The 19,237-nt window shown below is 39.1% G+C and overlaps 1 protein-coding gene across 3 annotated transcripts in view; it reads right to left on the reverse strand.

The window, feature by feature from the left end:
* LOC128699980 (kinesin-like protein KIF23) overlaps positions 1–17,751 on the reverse strand; it is a 52,670-nt gene extending 34,919 nt beyond the window's left edge. For 2 of the 3 annotated variants that reach the window (XM_053792841.1, XM_053792839.1), the window contains exons 1-8: positions 17,657–17,751; positions 14,395–14,554; positions 9,845–10,054; positions 8,936–9,138; positions 2,647–2,814; positions 1,427–1,526; positions 798–896; positions 181–319 (exon numbers count right to left, since the gene is read on the reverse strand). In XM_053792841.1, the coding sequence (XP_053648816.1) occupies positions 181–319; positions 798–896; positions 1,427–1,526; positions 2,647–2,814; positions 8,936–9,138; positions 9,845–10,054; positions 14,395–14,554; positions 17,657–17,667 (1,090 nt within the window). In that variant the 5' untranslated portion in view covers positions 17,668–17,751. The remainder of the gene's footprint in view (positions 1–180; positions 320–797; positions 897–1,426; positions 1,527–2,646; positions 2,815–8,935; positions 9,139–9,844; positions 10,055–14,394; positions 14,555–17,656) is intronic. The other variant, XM_053792840.2, reaches the window with a different exon arrangement.
* Between the last annotated feature and the right edge of the window lie 1,486 nt (positions 17,752–19,237).

Genomic DNA, 19,237 nt, shown 5'->3' on the forward strand with positions numbered 1-19,237 from the left:
AAATAACCGGTTTCCCTGAATCCCTTCACTAAATATTACCCTGCTCACACTCCAACAGATCGTCAGGTCCCAAGTACCATTCGTCTCCATTCACTCCTATCTAACACGCTCACACACGCTTGCTGAAAAATTCTAAAAGTATCAGTAAATATTGCCAATCTCTAAGAGAATTCCTCTTACCTGCTTCCTTAATCCTGTCACCTACTGCTTTTGTGCGGGTGTTACGCTCTGAACCAGCCAAGTCCACTAGTGAAAGCTGTGACACAGTGATGGCATTCTTGGCTGTTACAACATCTTCACCCTGGGCATCAAGTGGTGCCTAGAAAATGAAAATTGGAGGATGCAAAGTACTGTAGTTAATACATATCCTAACATGAAATATTTATCAAAATAGCATTGCATTATATTAATAATGGCATCCAAGAAGTCTAATTTGAAGGGTGGAGATACACTGCAGTTTTTGAAATGTTGTATCTGCACACCTCTGGCAAGACAGACATAGAATGAATGACGATGAAAGTTTCTTTTTTATCGGGTCACTCTGCCTCAGTGAGAAACAGCCAATGTAACTCATCTTGGCCATTCTGCATCTAGTCATTTTTTAACCTGTCAAATACAGTATGAAGCATCCAACCCAAGAGCAGAACATTAGCACCTGCTTATATTTTTTAACCCATCACTATTACTAGTATTACGATAAATTTATATACGAAGTCACCCTACTTACAACATTCGCCAACGACCTGGACTGGCAGTCTAGGTGATCTGCCAATGAACTTTCATACATCCAAGCTTACCTGAACAACCCTGATAGTGAAAATGGAGTGTGACCGGGAGGACTCGCAGTTCAAACGTGTGTATGCAATCTTGCGTCTCTTGTCACCCTTGTACAGGACCTAAAAGAAACAATTAAGCTCATTATATATTATAATAAGTTTAATTTGATTATAAAATGAGTCCCCAACTTGCAAACAAGTTGCTTTTCATTTGTTTCAACTTATGACTAAGTTACAAGTTATTAGAAACCCTGAGACTATAATCCTATAGAAAATTATAATACAAAGAATAATTATGCATCACATGTTCAGAACTCTTTGGTTTTTCTTTTTAGGTCACCCTACCTCGGTGGAATACAGCCACTTCGTTGAAAAAACAAGTTCAAAACTGCAGATTGGCATCCTTGAAATAATTATTTTCTCAATATTCCATCTCTTGGATCTCTCTCACAGATGCAAATCTTCCTAACCTGGGCATTTGTTAGTTAGGGACCTTCCTGTACAGGAACCTTCATGTGCCCATCGTGAAAATAGTGAAAACTGTACAACCGTACTAGTAACAATTTTTTACAAATTAATTTTCTAAATGCACATTAGAATAATTTATGATAAAATGCTAGAACAGGTAAGCACAGTAAACCAATGCTTACTTCTAAAGCATCCTCAGGGCTCTTAACTTCCACTTCTGTACAGGCATGAACATACATATTGTGCTGCGAGTCTTCTCGGAGAATCTTAGTTTGTAGTCCCCTGTAATAAACATTTAAAACGAGTTACAATTTATCAAATCAGTAATGAATGCAGATGCTTGTTTAACCAACATTCTACCATCTGGAGCAACAATCAACCACATGTTTGCCAGTGCACATACATCACAAAGGTTATCTGCCTTCTGTGCAGATTAGTGTAGTGAAAATATTATCTGGGTCTGATCATGTAAAAAGAAATGTAATAATTAGACAGATATTAGTGTATTTAAAAGATGAAATCATATTAACTTTTAAAAGAAATTTGGGCAAAAAAAAAAAAAAGCCCATTTTACAACAAAATCTTGTCGAGTTTTTAATTTAGGGATAATGCACCAAGCCACAAAACATAGCCACTACAAAAAATTTGCTAATACTCAAATCTATTCACAAGCAGCCCAGTAGTATTCCATTTGGTGTTGGTCAACAGGGTGGTGCCAAAAATCATAGGAAAAAAACACAAACTCAAGTACAGTAAAGAGGTTTGGTTCACTCCTTTGCCTCCTCTGTTTCCTCTATCTTACTGCATTACATGATATCCTGCTTGGAATATGGCACCGTTTATCATTTCATCTATAGAGCCAAAATGATTTTTGAGACTTGACGAGCTGTTGGAGTGTGAGCAAAGTAATATTTTGTGAATGTAGCCAGGCAAGAGGTAGGAAGTACAGTGCCTACACTCTTAAGGAGAGGTGTGGGATATTTGTTGTTTAAGACATCTAAACCGTCACATCGGTGCACCTCTGGCAAGACAGCGAGTGCAAATGGTGAAAGTGTTTCTTTTTCAGGTCACTCTGCTTTGGTGGGTGATAGCCAGCATGTTAAGAAAAATGTTTAATAGCTAAAATTACTTGTTTAACCTCTTCATCCCAATATAACAATAGACCCTTGGCACTTAAGAAAAAATGCCAAGCTTCCAGAACCAACAGAGAACCAGTGGCTGCCATCGTCTTCTTGAAGCCCCTAAGTGTGGAAATCCAAAGGTAAATTACCTGCTGCATCTTTGGTTACCCCCACAACCTGAGGAGACTGAGAACCTCTAACTTAAATTCTCATACAGAAGATGAAATTAGACATCATGGACTTATGGAGAGAATAGATTAGAGAGAGTTAACTAGTCTTACCTTGAAGGTCCAGTTTCTGGAAGCTCTTCTAACAAATCATAAATATAGTTGTTGTATATTTCAATGTAGGCCACAAAAATGGAAAACACGTTGTCATCATCAATGTTTTCAATGCGAGAAGTGTCTGGAATGCGTTGTGACGTGTCCTGAGACCCACCAGTATCTCTTCTGAAATATTACAGCAACATACAAGACATGTGACATGCAAAAATACTCAATAGTTGTATATAATAGTAACAGAAGTTAACTACAACTGTAGCTAGTATTTGTTAGTCAAATTAAATTATATGAGGCACTGAAGCAGGTTGAAGCCCAGTGCCATGGCAACTTTTGTATGGAAAGACAGTACCCCTTGCCATACTGTCAAAAACAAAAAAAAATTGGCTACATTATTGTGATTATTCCATACCTTAATAAATGATCAAGGAAGTGTCCCCTAATACTAAAATTTTAAGTGTCATTAAGCAGGTGTGGGAGGGCAATGACTTCTTTATCCTCTGTAAGTTAGCCTCATCATTGTCTAGGACACTTAAAGATACTAATTAGATCATGATTTAACCAGATGTCTGTTAAAATTATGAAGGAAAATTTGGTACTCTAGCGATTCCAGCAATGCTTTAACGTCATCACTGTACATGAATTGTATACAATACTGACAAGATGAAAATTAGACACAGGTGCAACATCTGGGTATCTTTACTGAAGACATTTTGCCATTCAGTGGCTTTTTTTTTTTTTAAACAAACCAGCCGTATCCCACCAAGGCAGGGTGGCCCAAAAAGAAAAATGAAAGTTTCTCTTTTTAAATTTAGTAATTTAAACAGGAGAAGGGGTTACTAGCCCCTTATCCAGTGGCTTTATCAATATAAATTCAAGAACATAATTGGAAGACAGCAGAACTACATACAAAAGATGAGGTAATCAGTCCCTCAGCCTTGGAGTTAGTGAAGGACTCTGCATGACTATGGTGCTCTTCAACTCCAAAGCTGAGGGACTGATTACTTCATCTTTTGTATATAGTTCTACTGTCTTCCAATTATGTTCTTGAATTTATACTGATACAGCTACTGGACGGCAAAACATCTACAATAAAGATACCCAGATATTGCATGTGTCTAATTTTCAATGTCATTGTTGTGTTGGCTTAGGGACCTTGTGTTATATATCCCATAATTGGAGATACTTAACCCTTTGACTGTTGCGGCCGTATATATACGTCTTACGAGGTACCGTGTTTGACGTATATATACTCAAATTCTAGCGGCTTCAAATCAAGCAGGAGAAAGCTGGTAGGCCCACATGTGAGAGAATGGGTCTGTGTGGTCAGTGTGCACCATATAAAAAAAATCCTGGAGCACGCAGTGCATAATGAGAAAAAAAAAACTCTGACCGTTTTTTTTAATTAAAATGCCGACTTTGTGGTATATTTTCGTATAGTATTTATGGTTGTATTTTCGTTTTCTTGGTCTCATTTGATAGAATGGAAAACATATTATAGAAATAGAGGTGATTTTGATTGATTTTACTATAAAAAGAACCTAGAAATGGAGCTCAAAGTAGGGGAAATGTTTGATTTTTGCCAATGTTCAAAAGTAAACAAATGATGCCATTTTCCAATAAATGTCCAACTAGCCATTCTAATATGCAGTCATGAATGGGTTGATGTTATTTATACAATTATTACAGTATTGCAGTAGACTGCATAATAGTAAGTCTTCTATTTTTTGTTTGAATAAAAGTTCAAAATAGAAAGCAAGAGTAATATGAGAGGGGCCTGGAGACATGACTGATGAGCAAAGAAAATGTTATTTTAGAGCCAGGAATGTCTGCATTGTTCATTCTGGACCTTATTTTGAAATTGTCATATTTTTTATTTTTCGTGAAATTGGCCAAATTGCAAATTTCTGACCACATTATTAGGTAGTTGAAATCGGTAAATGGGCAGTTTCTTGTACTCAATCGATAGAAAAAATAGAGTTCTAAAGAAATAGCTATGAGTTTGGGCGACTGGAACAATGGAATTAGCCGAAAATAGGGCTCAAAGTGGGCGAAATCGCCGATTTGTAAACAGCGCCGAGGTCGCTAACTTCGCGAGAGCATAATTCCGTCCGTTTTCCATCAAATTTCGTTTTTTTCATGTCATTACAATCGGGAAAAGATTCTCTATCATTTCATAAGAAAAAATAATTTTTTTTTTTTTAAATTTTGCGACACCAGGAGACACCTCAGGATTGGGGGTTGCGACAGTCAAAGGGTTAATCAATTGATTTACTAAGGATGCGTTTTGCAACCTTTGCTGTTTAGTACTTGTTCATGTATAACTTCACAAACAGCCCAATCCTAAACAATATTTTTCTCACTCTACAAGTAGTCTTTTTTTTTTTAATTCATTTTAGGTAAAGATGTTTTAATGCAGAAAAAAAAATTCAAAACACATCTAACACCTGTTCAGGATTTACTCATATACATCACAATGCCACCAAAATGTTGCAAATCCTATATAACATTTTCCCTCTTCACTCTGATATCAGCCATACACTGATATATATTTGATGTCAAGGTAAATAGGTCTTGCCAATATCTTACCTTTATAATAGTAGAGACCTTTTTTTTTTTTTTTAAATAAAAAAGGTAATGGCACCAAAAACACAAAAATCTGATGTAATACTTATGGAATTATACAGGTGCAAAGTTTGAGGTAAGAAAGTACTTTATGCAATAGCTGTCACCTGATGAGGCCTATTTTCTGCCAGTTCCAGTTCTTTAACTGACTAGTACATCATGATGTCCTGGCACTTGATTGATACCTTAGGGGTTAATCTTTCAAGTGTCCAGACCCCTGATCGGAAAATTACTGTCCAAAAATTTAAAAAAAAAATGCCCACTTACCAAATAAAGTGATCGGAAATCGGGAATTTGGCCATTTTCGCACTAAATTCAAAAACTGCCAATTTAAAAATAGGATCCAGAATAAACAATGTAGATATTCCTGGCACTAAAAAACATTTCCTCTGTTCATCAGTTACATTCCCAAGCTTCTATATTACACCTGCTTTCCATTTTGAATTTTTCACACAAAAAAATAGATTTACTGCTATGCAGACTACACCATTATTATAATAATTTTATAATGTCACTGCATTCTTGAACATGTATTAAACCAACCACTTGAACACATACTGGATGAGTGACGTAATTTGTGTACTCTAGAATATCGGAAAAATCAAACATTTCTGCTAACTTGAGTTCAATTTCAAGTTATTTTCAGTCCTGAAACCAATCAAAATCATCTCTATTTCTGTAATATATCTTCCATTCTATCAAAAAAGACCAAGAAACCAAGAATACAACCACAAAAACCATACAAAAATACACCACAAAGTCACTTTTAAACCAAAAATGCAGTTGTATTCTTTTTCTCATTATGCACTGAGTGCTGCAGGATTTTTTTTATATGGTGCACACTTACCACACAGACCCATTCTCTCATATCTAGACCCAAATTTACCACTCACGGCTTATCTGAGTGAGCTGAGCTCATGGCGGAGCACTACAGCATAGACAGTGACCTCAAACCCATGTACTATGACACAGACAGCGACCTCAAACCCGTAGTACTACAGCACAGACGATGACCTCAAACCCGTAGTACTACGGCACAGACAGTGGCCTAAAACCTATAGTACTATGGCATAGACAGTGACCTCAGACCTGTAGTACTACAGCACGGACAGTGACCTAAAACCTGTAGTACTACAGCACAGACAATGACCTCAAACCCATAGTACTACAGCACATGCAGTGAAGTGGTTAAAGAGGGATAAAATATTTTATTTTATTTTATTATTATCACACCGGCCGATTCCCACCAAGGCAGGGTGGCCCGAAAAAGAAAAACTTTCACCATCATTCACTCCATCACTGTCTTGCCAGAAGGGTGCTTTACACTACAGTTTTTAAACTGCAACATTAACACCCCTCCTTCAGAGTGCAGGCACTGTACTTCCCATCTCCAGGACTCAAGTCCGGCCTGCCGGTTTCCCTGAATCCCTTCATAAATGTTACTTTGCTCACACTCCAACAGCACGTCAAGTATTAAAAACCATTTGTCTCCATTCACTCCTATCAAACACGCTCACGCATGCCTGCTGGAAGTCCAAGCCCCTCGCACCCCCTCCCTCCAACCCTTCCTAGGCCGACCCCTACCCCGCCTTCCTTCCACTACAGACTGATACACTCTTGAAGTCATTCTGTTTCGCTCCATTCTCTCTACATGTCCGAACCACCTCAACAACCCTTCCTCAGCCCTCTGGACAACAGTTTTGGTAATCCCGCACCTCCTCCTAACTTCCAAACTACGAATTCTCTGCATTATATTCACACCACACATTGCCCTCAGACATGACATCTCCACTGCCTCCAGCCTTCTCCTCGCTGCAACATTCATCACCCACGCTTCACACCCATATAAGAGCGTTGGTAAAACTATACTCTCATACATTCCCCTCTTTGCCTCCAAGGACAAAGTTCTTTGTTTCCACAGACTCCTAAGTGCACCACTCACTCTTTTTCCCTCATCAATTCTATGATTCACCTCATCTTTCATAGACCCATCCGCTGACACGTCCACTCCCAAATATCTGAATACGTTCACCTCCTCCATACTCTCTCCCTCCAATCTGATATTCAATCTTTCATCACCTAATCTTTTTGTTATCCTCATAACCTTACTCTTTCCTGTATTCACCTTTAATTTTCTTCTTTTGCACACCCTACCAAATTCATCCACCAATCTCTGCAACTTCTCTTCAGAATCTCCCAAGAGCACAGTGTCATCAGCAAAGAGCAGCTGTGACAACTCCCACTTTGTGTGTGATTCTTTATCTTTTAACTCCACGCCTCTTGCCAAGACCCTCGCATTTACTTCTCTTACAACCCCATCTATAAATATATTAAACAACCACGGTGACATCACACATCCTTGTCTAAGGCCTACTTTTACTGGGAAAAAATTTCCCTCTTTCCTACATACTCTAACTTGAGCCTCACTATCCTCGTAAAAACTCTTCACTGCTTTCAGTAACCTACCTCCTACACCATACACTTGCAACATCTGCCACATTGCCCCCCTATCCACCCTGTCATACGCCTTTTCCAAATCCATAAATGCCACAAAGACCTCTTTAGCCTTATCTAAATACTGTTCACTTATATGTTTCACTGTAAACACCTGGTCCACACACCCCCTACCTTTCCTAAAGCCTCCTTGTTCATCTGCTATCCTATTCTCCGTCTTACTCTTAATTCTTTCAATTATAACTCTACCATACACTTTACCAGGTACACTCGACAGACTTATCCCCCTATAATTTTTGCACTCTCTTTTATCCCCTTTGCCTTTATACAAAGGAACTATGCATGCTCTCTGCCAATCCCTAGGTACCTTACCCTCTTCCATACATTTATTAAATAATTGCACCAACCACTCCAAAACTATATCCCCACCTGCTTTTAACATTTCTATCTTTATCCCATCAATCCCGGCTGCCTTACCCCCTTTCATTTTACCTACTGCCTCACGAACTTCCCCCACACTCACAACTGGCTCTTCCTCACTCCTACAAGATGTTATTCCTCCTTGCCCTATACACGAAATCACAGCTTCCCTATCTTCATCAACATTTAACAATTCCTCAAAATATTCCTTCCATCTTCCCAATACCTCTAACTCTCCATTTAATAACTCTCCTCTCCTATTTTTAACTGACAAATCCATTTGTTCTCTAGGCTTTCTTAACTTGTTAATCTCACTCCAAAACTTTTTCTTATTTTCAACAAAATTTGTTGATAACATCTCACCCACTCTCTCATTTGCTCTCTTTTTACATTGCTTCACCACCTACCATCCGACTTACGACCTGCTCGACTTACGACCACTCGACTTACAACCGTGTTTTTTATGCCAAATTTCTGGGAAATAAACAACTATTTGTGTTGTACACAGTGTTTATCCTAAACCTTACAGTATAAAATACAGTACTAACAACATAAAAAGTAAAACATGAAATACCAAAATAAAACAATAAAATAAAGTCATCACAAAAATGTTTTGTTGATATTCATTAGTAAAGTTCGACTTACGACCATTTCGACTTACGACCGGTTTCTCGGAACTGAACTTGGTCGTAAGTCGGATGGTAGGTGTATTTTAGATCTAAAATATTAATGTACTGTATATTACAAATAATTGTTTACCATGATGAATTGATAAACAGCCATATAATCATACCTTAGTTTGTAAGACCTCGTCATTCTAGTGGTTGGATTAGCATCTAACCTTCGGCGATCACTGAAAGCATCAGATTCACACTGGCCATCAAATCCATTCATGCGATCTGGTTTAAAGATGCATCTCTTAGTTTGGTAATCATGGATACTGTTGAAGATCACATCAAGCGTTCTTCTCACAATTCCACCATCCTGTGGTGCACCCTAAAATTATGAATAGAAAAAATAAATTACTTCCTTATAATAACAAATTGCTGCTATTTTTATCAATGCTATTTTAAAATATCTAACAGGGTGGTTCACACTTTTCAATCCCTGCATAACTCAGTTTCAATCCACAAAGTGATACCTGTATACCCGGAGGGGTTTTCAGGGGTCAATGTCTCCGCAGCCCAGTCTGTTACCAGGCCTCATGGTGGATCAGGGCCTGATCAACCAAGCCGTTACTGCTGGCCACACGTAAACCGACGTACAAATCACAGCCTGGCTGATCAGGTACTACATACCTGTCCAGCGCCAGTTATGAGAATTTTCCTACTCCCACAGCCCACCCACGGGCCAGGCTTGTCTGGTAACTGCTTGGTTAACCAGGCTATTACTGTTGCTGGCCCACTGGCTCCATATACCTATCACAGTCTGGTTGACCTGGCGCTTGGTGGAGGTACATAGTTGTCAAGTTTCCTCTTGAAGACGTATATTTGCCCCAGCAGTGTATCTGATATCCTCTGGTACAAGGCTGAATAGTTTGGGCCTACAGATAGTTTTTCACTCATATTCTATACTTGTCTCATGTATTCATTGAAAATTTATTAACATAGGGCATAACCTAGTGTCCCTTACATCACAATAACTTAATTATCCCTCATTTTCACACACAATCCAGTTAAGCAACCAGAAAGAATACACTTGCCTGCATTGTGTATGTCTTGCCAGAACCAGTGACACCATAAGCAAAGAGAAGGCCATTTTTTCCTCTGAGAACATCTGCTATCAAGGGTTTGGCAACACAGTCAAAAAGTTCTTTCTGTGAGGTGTCTGGGCCAAACACACGTCGGAACTTGTAATGTTGTTCCTTGGCACTCCCATTGCGAAAAGCAAAACAGTTTACTGGAGGAGTAAGCTGGAAATAAAAGCAAGATCTAAAAATACAAAATTTAGAAAAGACACCCAAATACATCATACTTCAAATTTGTATGAATACAACAAAACTATAGGTAATACAATAACTATGAACCTTTCACAAGGTGAGTGCCTTTGCCATGCTCTCCTGAGTGGTCTATTTTTTAGCTAGAGAAATTATTAAGGCAAATTATTTTATATGGATGTCCTGGCCCTAAGCGAAACAAAGCTGAAGGGGGTAGGAGAGTTTCAGTGGGGGGAAATAAATGGGATTAAATCTGGAGTATCTGAGAGAGTTAGAGCAAAGGAAGGGGTAGCAGTAATGTTAAATGATCAGTTATGGAAGGAGAAAAGAGAATATGAATGTGTAAATTCAAGAATTATGTGGATTAAACTAAAGGTTGGATGCGAGAAGTGGGTCATAATAAGCGTGTATGCACCTGGAGAAGAGAGGAATGCAGAGGAGAGAGAGAGATTTTGGGAGATGTTAAGTGAATGTATAGGAGCCTTTGAACCAAGTGAGAGAGTAATTGTGGTAGGGGACTTGAATGCTAAAGTAGGAGAAACTTTTAGAGAGGGTGTGGTAGGTAAGTTTGGGGTGCCAGGTGTAAATGATAATGGGAGCCCTTTGATTGAACTTTGTATAGAAAGGGGTTTAGTTATAGGTAATACATATTTTAAGAAAAAGAGGATAAATAAGTATACACGATATGATGTAGGGCGAAATGACAGTAGTTTGTTGGATTATGTATTGGTAGATAAAAGACTGTTGAGTAGACTTCAGGATGTACATGTTTATAGAGGGGCCACAGATATATCAGATCACTTTCTAGTTGTAGCTACACTGAGAGTAAAAGGTAGATGGGATACAAGGAGAATAGAAGCATCAGGGAAGAGAGAGGTGAAGGTTTATAAACTAAAAGAGGAGGCAGTTAGGGTAAGATATAAACAGCTATTGGAGGATAGATGGGCTAATGAGAGCATAGGCAATGGGGTCGAAGAGGTATGGGGTAGGTTTAAAAATGTAGTGTTAGAGTGTTCAGCAGAAGTTTGTGGTTACAGGAAAGTGGGTGCAGGAGGGAAGAGGAGCGATTGGTGGAATGATGATGTAAAGAGAGTAGTAAGGGAGAAAAAGTTAGCATATGAGAAGTTTTTACAAAGTAGAAGTGATGCAAGGAGGGAAGAGTATATGGAGAAAAAGAGAGAAGTTAAGAGAGTGGTGAAGCAATGTAAAAAGAGAGCAAATGAGAGAGTGGGTGAGATGTTATCAACAAATTTTGTTGAAAATAAGAAAAAGTTTTGGAGTGAGATTAACAAGTTAAGAAAGCCTAGAGAACAAATGGATTTGTCAGTTAAAAATAGGAGAGGAGAGTTATTAAATGGAGAGTTAGAGGTATTGGGAAGATGGAAGGAATATTTTGAGGAATTGTTAAATGTTGATGAAGATAGGGAAGCTGTGATTTCGTGTATAGGGCAAGGAGGAATAACATCTTGTAGGAGTGAGGAAGAGCCAGTTGTGAGTGTGGGGGAAGTTCGTGAGGCAGTAGGTAAAATGAAAGGGGGTAAGGCAGCCGGGATTGATGGGATAAAGATAGAAATGTTAAAAGCAGGTGGGGATATAGTTTTGGAGTGGTTGGTGCAATTATTTAATAAATGTATGGAAGAGGGTAAGGTACCTAGGGATTGGCAGAGAGCATGCATAGTTCCTTTGTATAAAGGCAAAGGGGATAAAAGAGAGTGCAAAAATTATAGGGGGATAAGTCTGTTGAGTGTACCTGGTAAAGTGTATGGTAGAGTTATAATTGAAAGAATTAAGAGTAAGACGGAGAATAGGATAGCAGATGAACAAGGAGGCTTTAGGAAAGGTAGGGGGTGTGTGGACCAGGTGTTTACAGTGAAACATATAAGTGAACAGTATTTAGATAAGGCTAAAGAGGTCTTTGTGGCATTTATGGATTTGGAAAAGGCGTATGACAGGGTGGATAGGGGGGCAATGTGGCAGATGTTGCAAGTGTATGGTGTAGGAGGTAGGTTACTGAAAGCAGTGAAGAGTTTTTACGAGGATAGTGAGGCTCAAGTTAGAGTATGTAGGAAAGAGGGAAATTTTTTCCCAGTAAAAGTAGGCCTTAGACAAGGATGTGTGATGTCACCGTGGTTGTTTAATATATTTATAGATGGGGTTGTAAGAGAAGTAAATGCGAGGGTCTTGGCAAGAGGCGTGGAGTTAAAAGATAAAGAATCACACACAAAGTGGGAGTTGTCACAGCTGCTCTTTGCTGATGACACTGTGCTCTTGGGAGATTCTGAAGAGAAGTTGCAGAGATTGGTGGATGAATTTGGTAGGGTGTGCAAAAGAAGAAAATTAAAGGTGAATACAGGAAAGAGTAAGGTTATGAGGATAACAAAAAGATTAGGTGATGAAAGATTGAATATCAGATTGGAAGGAGAGAGTATGGAGGAGGTGAACGTATTCAGATATTTGGGAGTGGACGTGTCAGCGGATGGGTCTATGAAAGATGAGGTGAATCATAGAATTGATGAGGGAAAAAGAGTGAGTGGTGCACTTAGGAGTCTGTGGAGACAAAGAACTTTGTCCTTGGAGGCAAAGAGGGGAATGTATGAGAGTATAGTTTTACCAACGCTCTTATATGGGTGTGAAGCGTGGGTGATGAATGTTGCAGCGAGGAGAAGGCTGGAGGCAGTGGAGATGTCATGTCTGAGGGCAATGTGTGGTGTGAATATAATGCAGAGAATTCGTAGTTTGGAAGTTAGGAGGAGGTGCGGGATTACCAAAACTGTTGTCCAGAGGGCTGAGGAAGGGTTGTTGAGGTGGTTCGGACATGTAGAGAGAATGGAGCGAAACAGAATGACTTCAAGAGTGTATCAGTCTGTAGTGGAAGGAAGGCGGGGTAGGGGTCGGCCTAGGAAGGGTTGGAGGGAGGGGGTAAAGGAGGTTTTGTGTGCGAGGGGCTTGGACTTCCAGCAGGCATGCGTGAGCGTGTTTGATAGGAGTGAATGGAGACAAATGGTTTTTAATACTTGACGTGCTGTTGGAGTGTGAGCAAAGTAACATTTATGAAGGGATTCAGGGAAACCGGCAGGCCGGACTTGAGTCCTGGAGATGGGAAGTACAGTGCCTGCACTCTGAAGGAGGGGTGTTAATGTTGCAGTTTAAAAACTGTAGTGTAAAGCACCCTTCTGGCAAGACAGTGATGGAGTGAATGATGGTGAAAGTTTTTCTTTTTCGGGCCACCCTGCCTTGGTGGGAATCGGCCGGTGTGATAATAAAAAAAAAAAAAAAATCCAAAATAGCTTCTCCCTGGGGAAGTGGAGCAGAATTCTTCCTACGTAAGCCATGCGTGTCGTAAGAGGCGACTAGAATGCCAGAAGCAAGGGGCTAGTAACCCCTTCTCCTGTATAAATTACTAAATTTAAAAAGAGAAACTTTCGTTTTTCTTTTTGGGCCACCCTGCCTCGGTGGGATACGGCTGGTTTGTTGAAAAAAAAAAAATCCAAAATAGCTATCTTGAAGTGCAAAGGGCATCACAAATCAGATGAATATCTGAACTGCAACATTCTCATTGTCTGGTGTGATTGTGGTCAGAGCAAAGTACCCTTGGTGGTTTGTCTGTCTTCACACCTGTTGCAAATTTCTCAAATTCTTTGTTTTTTTGTGGTGCAGCTGCAAACAAATCATCCCCCTCACTATATGATGCTGGTAGAAATGATCAACTAAGATACTTTATTTTAGCATCATACAATGTACAGAGTTGAATGACATTAAGGTGTGCATGCAAAAAGTCCCTTAATATAAAGAGCATTTCTGGCAAACTTAAGATTAATAAGGTAATGACAAATTAAGTGGTTTTATATAGTCTCTTAGGTGGTTATAAATATAAATTTAGGAGTTATAATGAATACAAGATAATTGAATATCCTATTAGTACATGCTATATGGCTTTTATCAAGTTCAACTGTTTGCAGAATTGCAGGTTTGATTATGATTATACGTAATGAGGAGCCTAGCATATTAACAGATGAATACATGTAACTCTTAGGTATCTACTGTATTTACAGGGACACCAATTGTTAGAAGGCTTGCCCATATATCCTGCCTCACCTTTAATAATCTTTATTTCTACAAGTACAAGTACAACATACAGACCTAACTGACGTCAATGACATACTATATAGAAAGCCCCCTTGTTATTCACTGGAACCCTTGCACAAACTTTGTTCATTGAAATTTCCTCGAAATGTCAATATGGCATAAATTTTAGTTAATATCGAATATGAATGTTCGATGCTAAATTTGTGTGGTACAGTATTCCATTAGCATACCTTCACAGTGCATGGATCAACAACAGTGACACAGTCTTCCTGGTCAGGAGAGTCACTAGGTCGAATGCGACAGTAGACTTCCACTGGGTCCTGCTCTACATTCCGTTCGACCGTCTTAGGCTTTGGGGTGGGTCGAGGCTTCCGGACTTGAGGCGTCCTACTGAAATTTAAAAAAAAAAAGAAAAAGCAGTACTATAGTAGGTTCCTAAAACAAATTTTTAGTGCATAACTAGTACAACCTTAAACATTAATTATGAAGTGTTAATATAGCACATCTTAATATATAGTACTATGCCTTGATTACTTTCTTCTTATCTCCTGCCACCCTGACCTTCATACCCACTGCAGTAATGCAATTCATATTTTCTGACTCTAACACTACATAATTCTCATACCTACTTTATTTCAGTTTTACTCTTAATGATTCAGAGATGATGGATTGCACACCCTAATCTCAGACCAGTCCTCCTAAATTGGAAAGGAAATATGACAACACTAAAAACAATGCAACGGATAGTAGGGAAAGTGTATTGTGAATAAATAAAAGCTGCAAGGTATATGTGCCATCTTGCATGTCCCTGATGCAGAGAGTAGACCACAGCATTTCTGCCTGTGTGAAACACTTAAGAAGCTCCTTATTTCACACTTTGGTGAGAGGACAGTACTTCCAGCCTCTACTTCAACAGAAAAAACTAGCCTGCTGTGAATGCTTCTAAATAGTTTAATGTAATTAAGTCAAACATTACAAATTATCTTTTTTGCATGGCTGTGTGGGTAAAACAAGTGTTTATTAAGATTAGGTTATATTACTTTATACTTTATATTAGCCTTTTGGTCACTGAGAATTAGATGTATTGGAGCAAGTTGCAAGGATGTACAGTGGTACCAAGAGTTACAAACTTAATTCGTTCCAGAAGGCTGTTCAAGTGCCGATACCGAACGAATTTGTTCCCATAAGGAATAATATAAATTAGATTAGTCTGTTTCAGACCCCAAAAATACACTTACAAAAGCACTTACAAAAATACACTTACATAATTGATTGAGTTGGGAGCTATTCAAAACCCAAAGTACCACTGTATTTTATTTAAACATTAGAGAATTTCATTCAATTTAATCCCTGATGGAATATGTCAGGACATGTGTGTTGACCCTGGTTGTTGTGCCAACGTCTAGCTTTGATGAAGCATAGGTGACATTCTTTACCAAGGATGCTTGTCCTTGTCATACTCTGTCCACTGGTCACATTAGCTGCCACACTCTTTTTCTGCTCTCAGGATTTTCTACAGCTGTGGGAGCAGCAGCCTGTTGCTGGTGGTGTAGCCTTTAAACTCACTAAGTCTTCCCCAGGATGCAACACACGAGTTGACAAACACCTAGGTACCTATTTACCCCTAGGCTAATAGGAGCTGCAGGTTCTAGGAGACTTCTCCATACATTTTGTCTTGCCCAGGAATGATCCTGGGTCCTTTAGTTGAGATATAAACATTCTTCTGGTAACAAAAATCCTTCTGGTAGTTTAAGGTAGTATTACCAACATGTTAGGTAAAAGGACATTTACAAGTAATGTAACATCTTATTGTGGCAACATTGCCACAAAATGCCACATTTATTTATTTATTTATTTATTTATTTATTTATTTGAACATGGTACAGAGAAGTACAAAGGAATACATACAGCTATTAAAGTGCAACATGCCAAAGCCTCTTGTATGCAGAGCATTATGGGCAGCTTAAAATTAACTTAAGATTAACTAAGCAATGATATATTCAGTGGTAAAAACATTATTATAAACAGATAACAATTTAGCACAAATGAGTATTACAAATTAGTTGCACATGCGTTCTTTAACCTAAGAAAAGACGATATATAAAAAATAACCCTAAAAGCCATTATAGGCTTATTTCCAATGATACAAAATGTAATGATTAACTAAGGCCTAAATAATTAAAAGAAAAAAATAATGGTCAAATTACCCTCGGAAATGTGAAATGAACTTTGGGTTATCTTAGGTAATATTTTACATAATTTACTACTCTTTATGAAGCATTGTAAGTTTATTTAGATACAGGTACACATAAGTACAATTATCATACATAGTGTAAATTACCTAGGAAACACACACAAAAAAAGTCAAAATGACTCATTTCCATTGGCATACATGAAAAGTTACTGGATAAGAGAATATGGAAGCCAAAAAAAAATAAGAAATCCAAGTGTGCCAAGAGTAGAGAGGAAAACATTTTGATTCTTTTTTTTTATCATGGGAAAGCACTAAACCCATAGGAGGGGTCCACACACAGCCTATCATGTCAATCACTCTTATATCAGTCGCATGTTGTACTTTGCAGAAATAGTTATTATCCTTATCATAGGGAATGGGAGGAAATGAGACAGGATCCAAGGAAGGAGAGGCAGCATTCAAGGAAGGCGAGGCAGCATCCAAGGAAGAAGAGGCAGCATTCAAGAAGAGGCAGGATCCAAGGAAGGAGAGGCAGCATCCAAGGAAGAAGAGGCAGCATTCAAGGAAGGAGAGGCAGCATTCAAGGAAGGAGAGGCAGGATCCAAGGAAGGAGAGGCAGCATCCAAGGAAGAAGAGGCAGCATTCAAGGAAGGAGAGGCAGGATCCAAGGAAGGAGAGGCAGCATTCAAGGAAGGAGAGGCAGCATTCAAGGAAGGAGAGGCAGCATTCAAGGAAGGAGAGGCAGCATTCAAGGAAGGAGAGGCAGCATTCAAGGAAGGAGAGGCAGCAATCAAGGAAGGAGAGGCAGGATCCAAGGAAGGAGAGGCAGGATCCAAGGAAGGAGAGGCAGCATTCAAGGAAGAAGAGGCAGCATTCAAGGAAGGAGAAACAGGATCCAAGGAAGATAAGGCAGCATCCAAGGAAGGAGAGGCAGCATTCAAGGAAGGAGAAGCAGCATTCAAGGAAGGAGAGACCAGACCCAAGGAAGAAGATTCTTAAAGTCCAGTTCCTGGGATCAAAAGCCCTCTCCATAGCATGAAGACCCCCTGACAGTGACCAGGGTAGTGCCAGACAGTGCCAGCAAGTCACTATCAACACACAAACACACCATCACACAACAAACACCTTCTTATCACACTATTTACTCTCTCCACCTCCTTGTCTGCCACCAAACACCTCCCTCATCAAACCCAATTTTCACCCTTTAAACAACCCCATACACCCCCATAACTTACCCACACCCATAAATAATTCACCGGCCCTTAAACTGGGGGCAAAAATAGCAAGGAAATACTCACTCAGGCTTCATAATGGGTGAAAATAAGGAGGGAAGCAGCAGCGGTGTTTTCGAAAATGAGTGGCGGGTACAGTGGTGCCCTCACCCGGCCACTACACACACTACTGTAACACTTTTAAATAAGTAAATAAGTAAATAAGTAAGTTTATTCAGGTATACACATAGTTACTTAGATTATCATACATAGCAACATATGTGTAGGGAACTTAGAATAACCCAAAAAAGTCAAAGTGACTTATATAAGTATATACTTATATAAGTAAGTAAGCTTATTTAGGTATAGGGACACTTAATTACAGTTTCACGAATTTTCATACGTATTCACCTATTTGTACTCACCTATTTGTGGTTGCAGGGGTCGAGTCCTAGCTCCTGGCCCCGCCTCTTCACTGATTGCTACTAGGTTGGGATTAAAAATACTAATGATGCTATTATACACATGCTAGAACATATATACACTGCAATAGAGAAAAAAGAAGTCCCACTGGGGATCTTCATTGACTTACGTAAAGCTTTTGATACAGTTGACCATGACTTGCTCCACGTAAAATTGTCACACTATGGTATTAGAGGGCACTCCCTCAACTACCTCAAGTCTTACCTCAGCAACAGAAGCCAATATGTGTACGCAAATGGGGCAAGCTCTTCCGCTCAACCAATTACAGTTGGTGTCCCACAGGGAAGTGTCCTTGGCCCTCTTCTCTTTCTCCTATACATAAATGACCTACCAAATGCTTCGCAATTACTCAAACCCACACTTTTTGCAGGTGACACTACATACGTCTTCTCTCACCCGAGCCCAGTCACGCTAGCCAATACTGTAAATACCGAATTACAGAAAATATCTACCTGGATGAGGACTAACAAACTTACACTAAACATTGACAAAACCTACTTCATTCAGTTTGGTAACAGAGTTACAGATGTACCTCTTAACATAACAATAAACGGATCACCTATCACAAAGCTAACAGAGGGAAAATTCCTAGGAATCCACCTCGATAATAGACTCAAATTTCATACACATATACAACAAATTTCTAAGAAAATTTCCAAGACTGTAGGCACACTATCGAAGATACGGTACTATGTTCCACAGTCAGCCCTCCTGGCCCTTTATCACTCTCTTATTCACCCCTATCTCACCTATGGAATTTGTGCATGGGGCTCAACAACAATTAACCATCTCAGACCACTAATTACCCAACAAAAGGCTGCAGTTAGAATGATAACAAATTCTCACTACAGGCAGCACACTCCACCAATATTCAAAACACTCAACCTATTCACCATACAAAACATCCATACTTATTATTGCACCTATTACATACATAGAACACTTAACTCTGATATTAACCCTCCCCTCAAACATCTCCTTGCCAACCTCAACAGAACACATGACCATAACACAAGGCACAGATCACTCTTTGATGTTCCTCGTGTCCATCTCACGCTATGCAAAAACTCAATGCACATAAAAGGCCCTAAAATCTGGAATTCATTACCTGTAAATATAAAAGAAACACTACCTGTTTATAAATTCAAGTCTCTTCTCAAAGATCACTTACTCACTCAAAACCAA

This window comes from Cherax quadricarinatus, chromosome 64, assembly GCF_038502225.1.
Source record: "Cherax quadricarinatus isolate ZL_2023a chromosome 64, ASM3850222v1, whole genome shotgun sequence".
NCBI lineage: Eukaryota > Metazoa > Arthropoda > Malacostraca > Decapoda > Parastacidae > Cherax > Cherax quadricarinatus.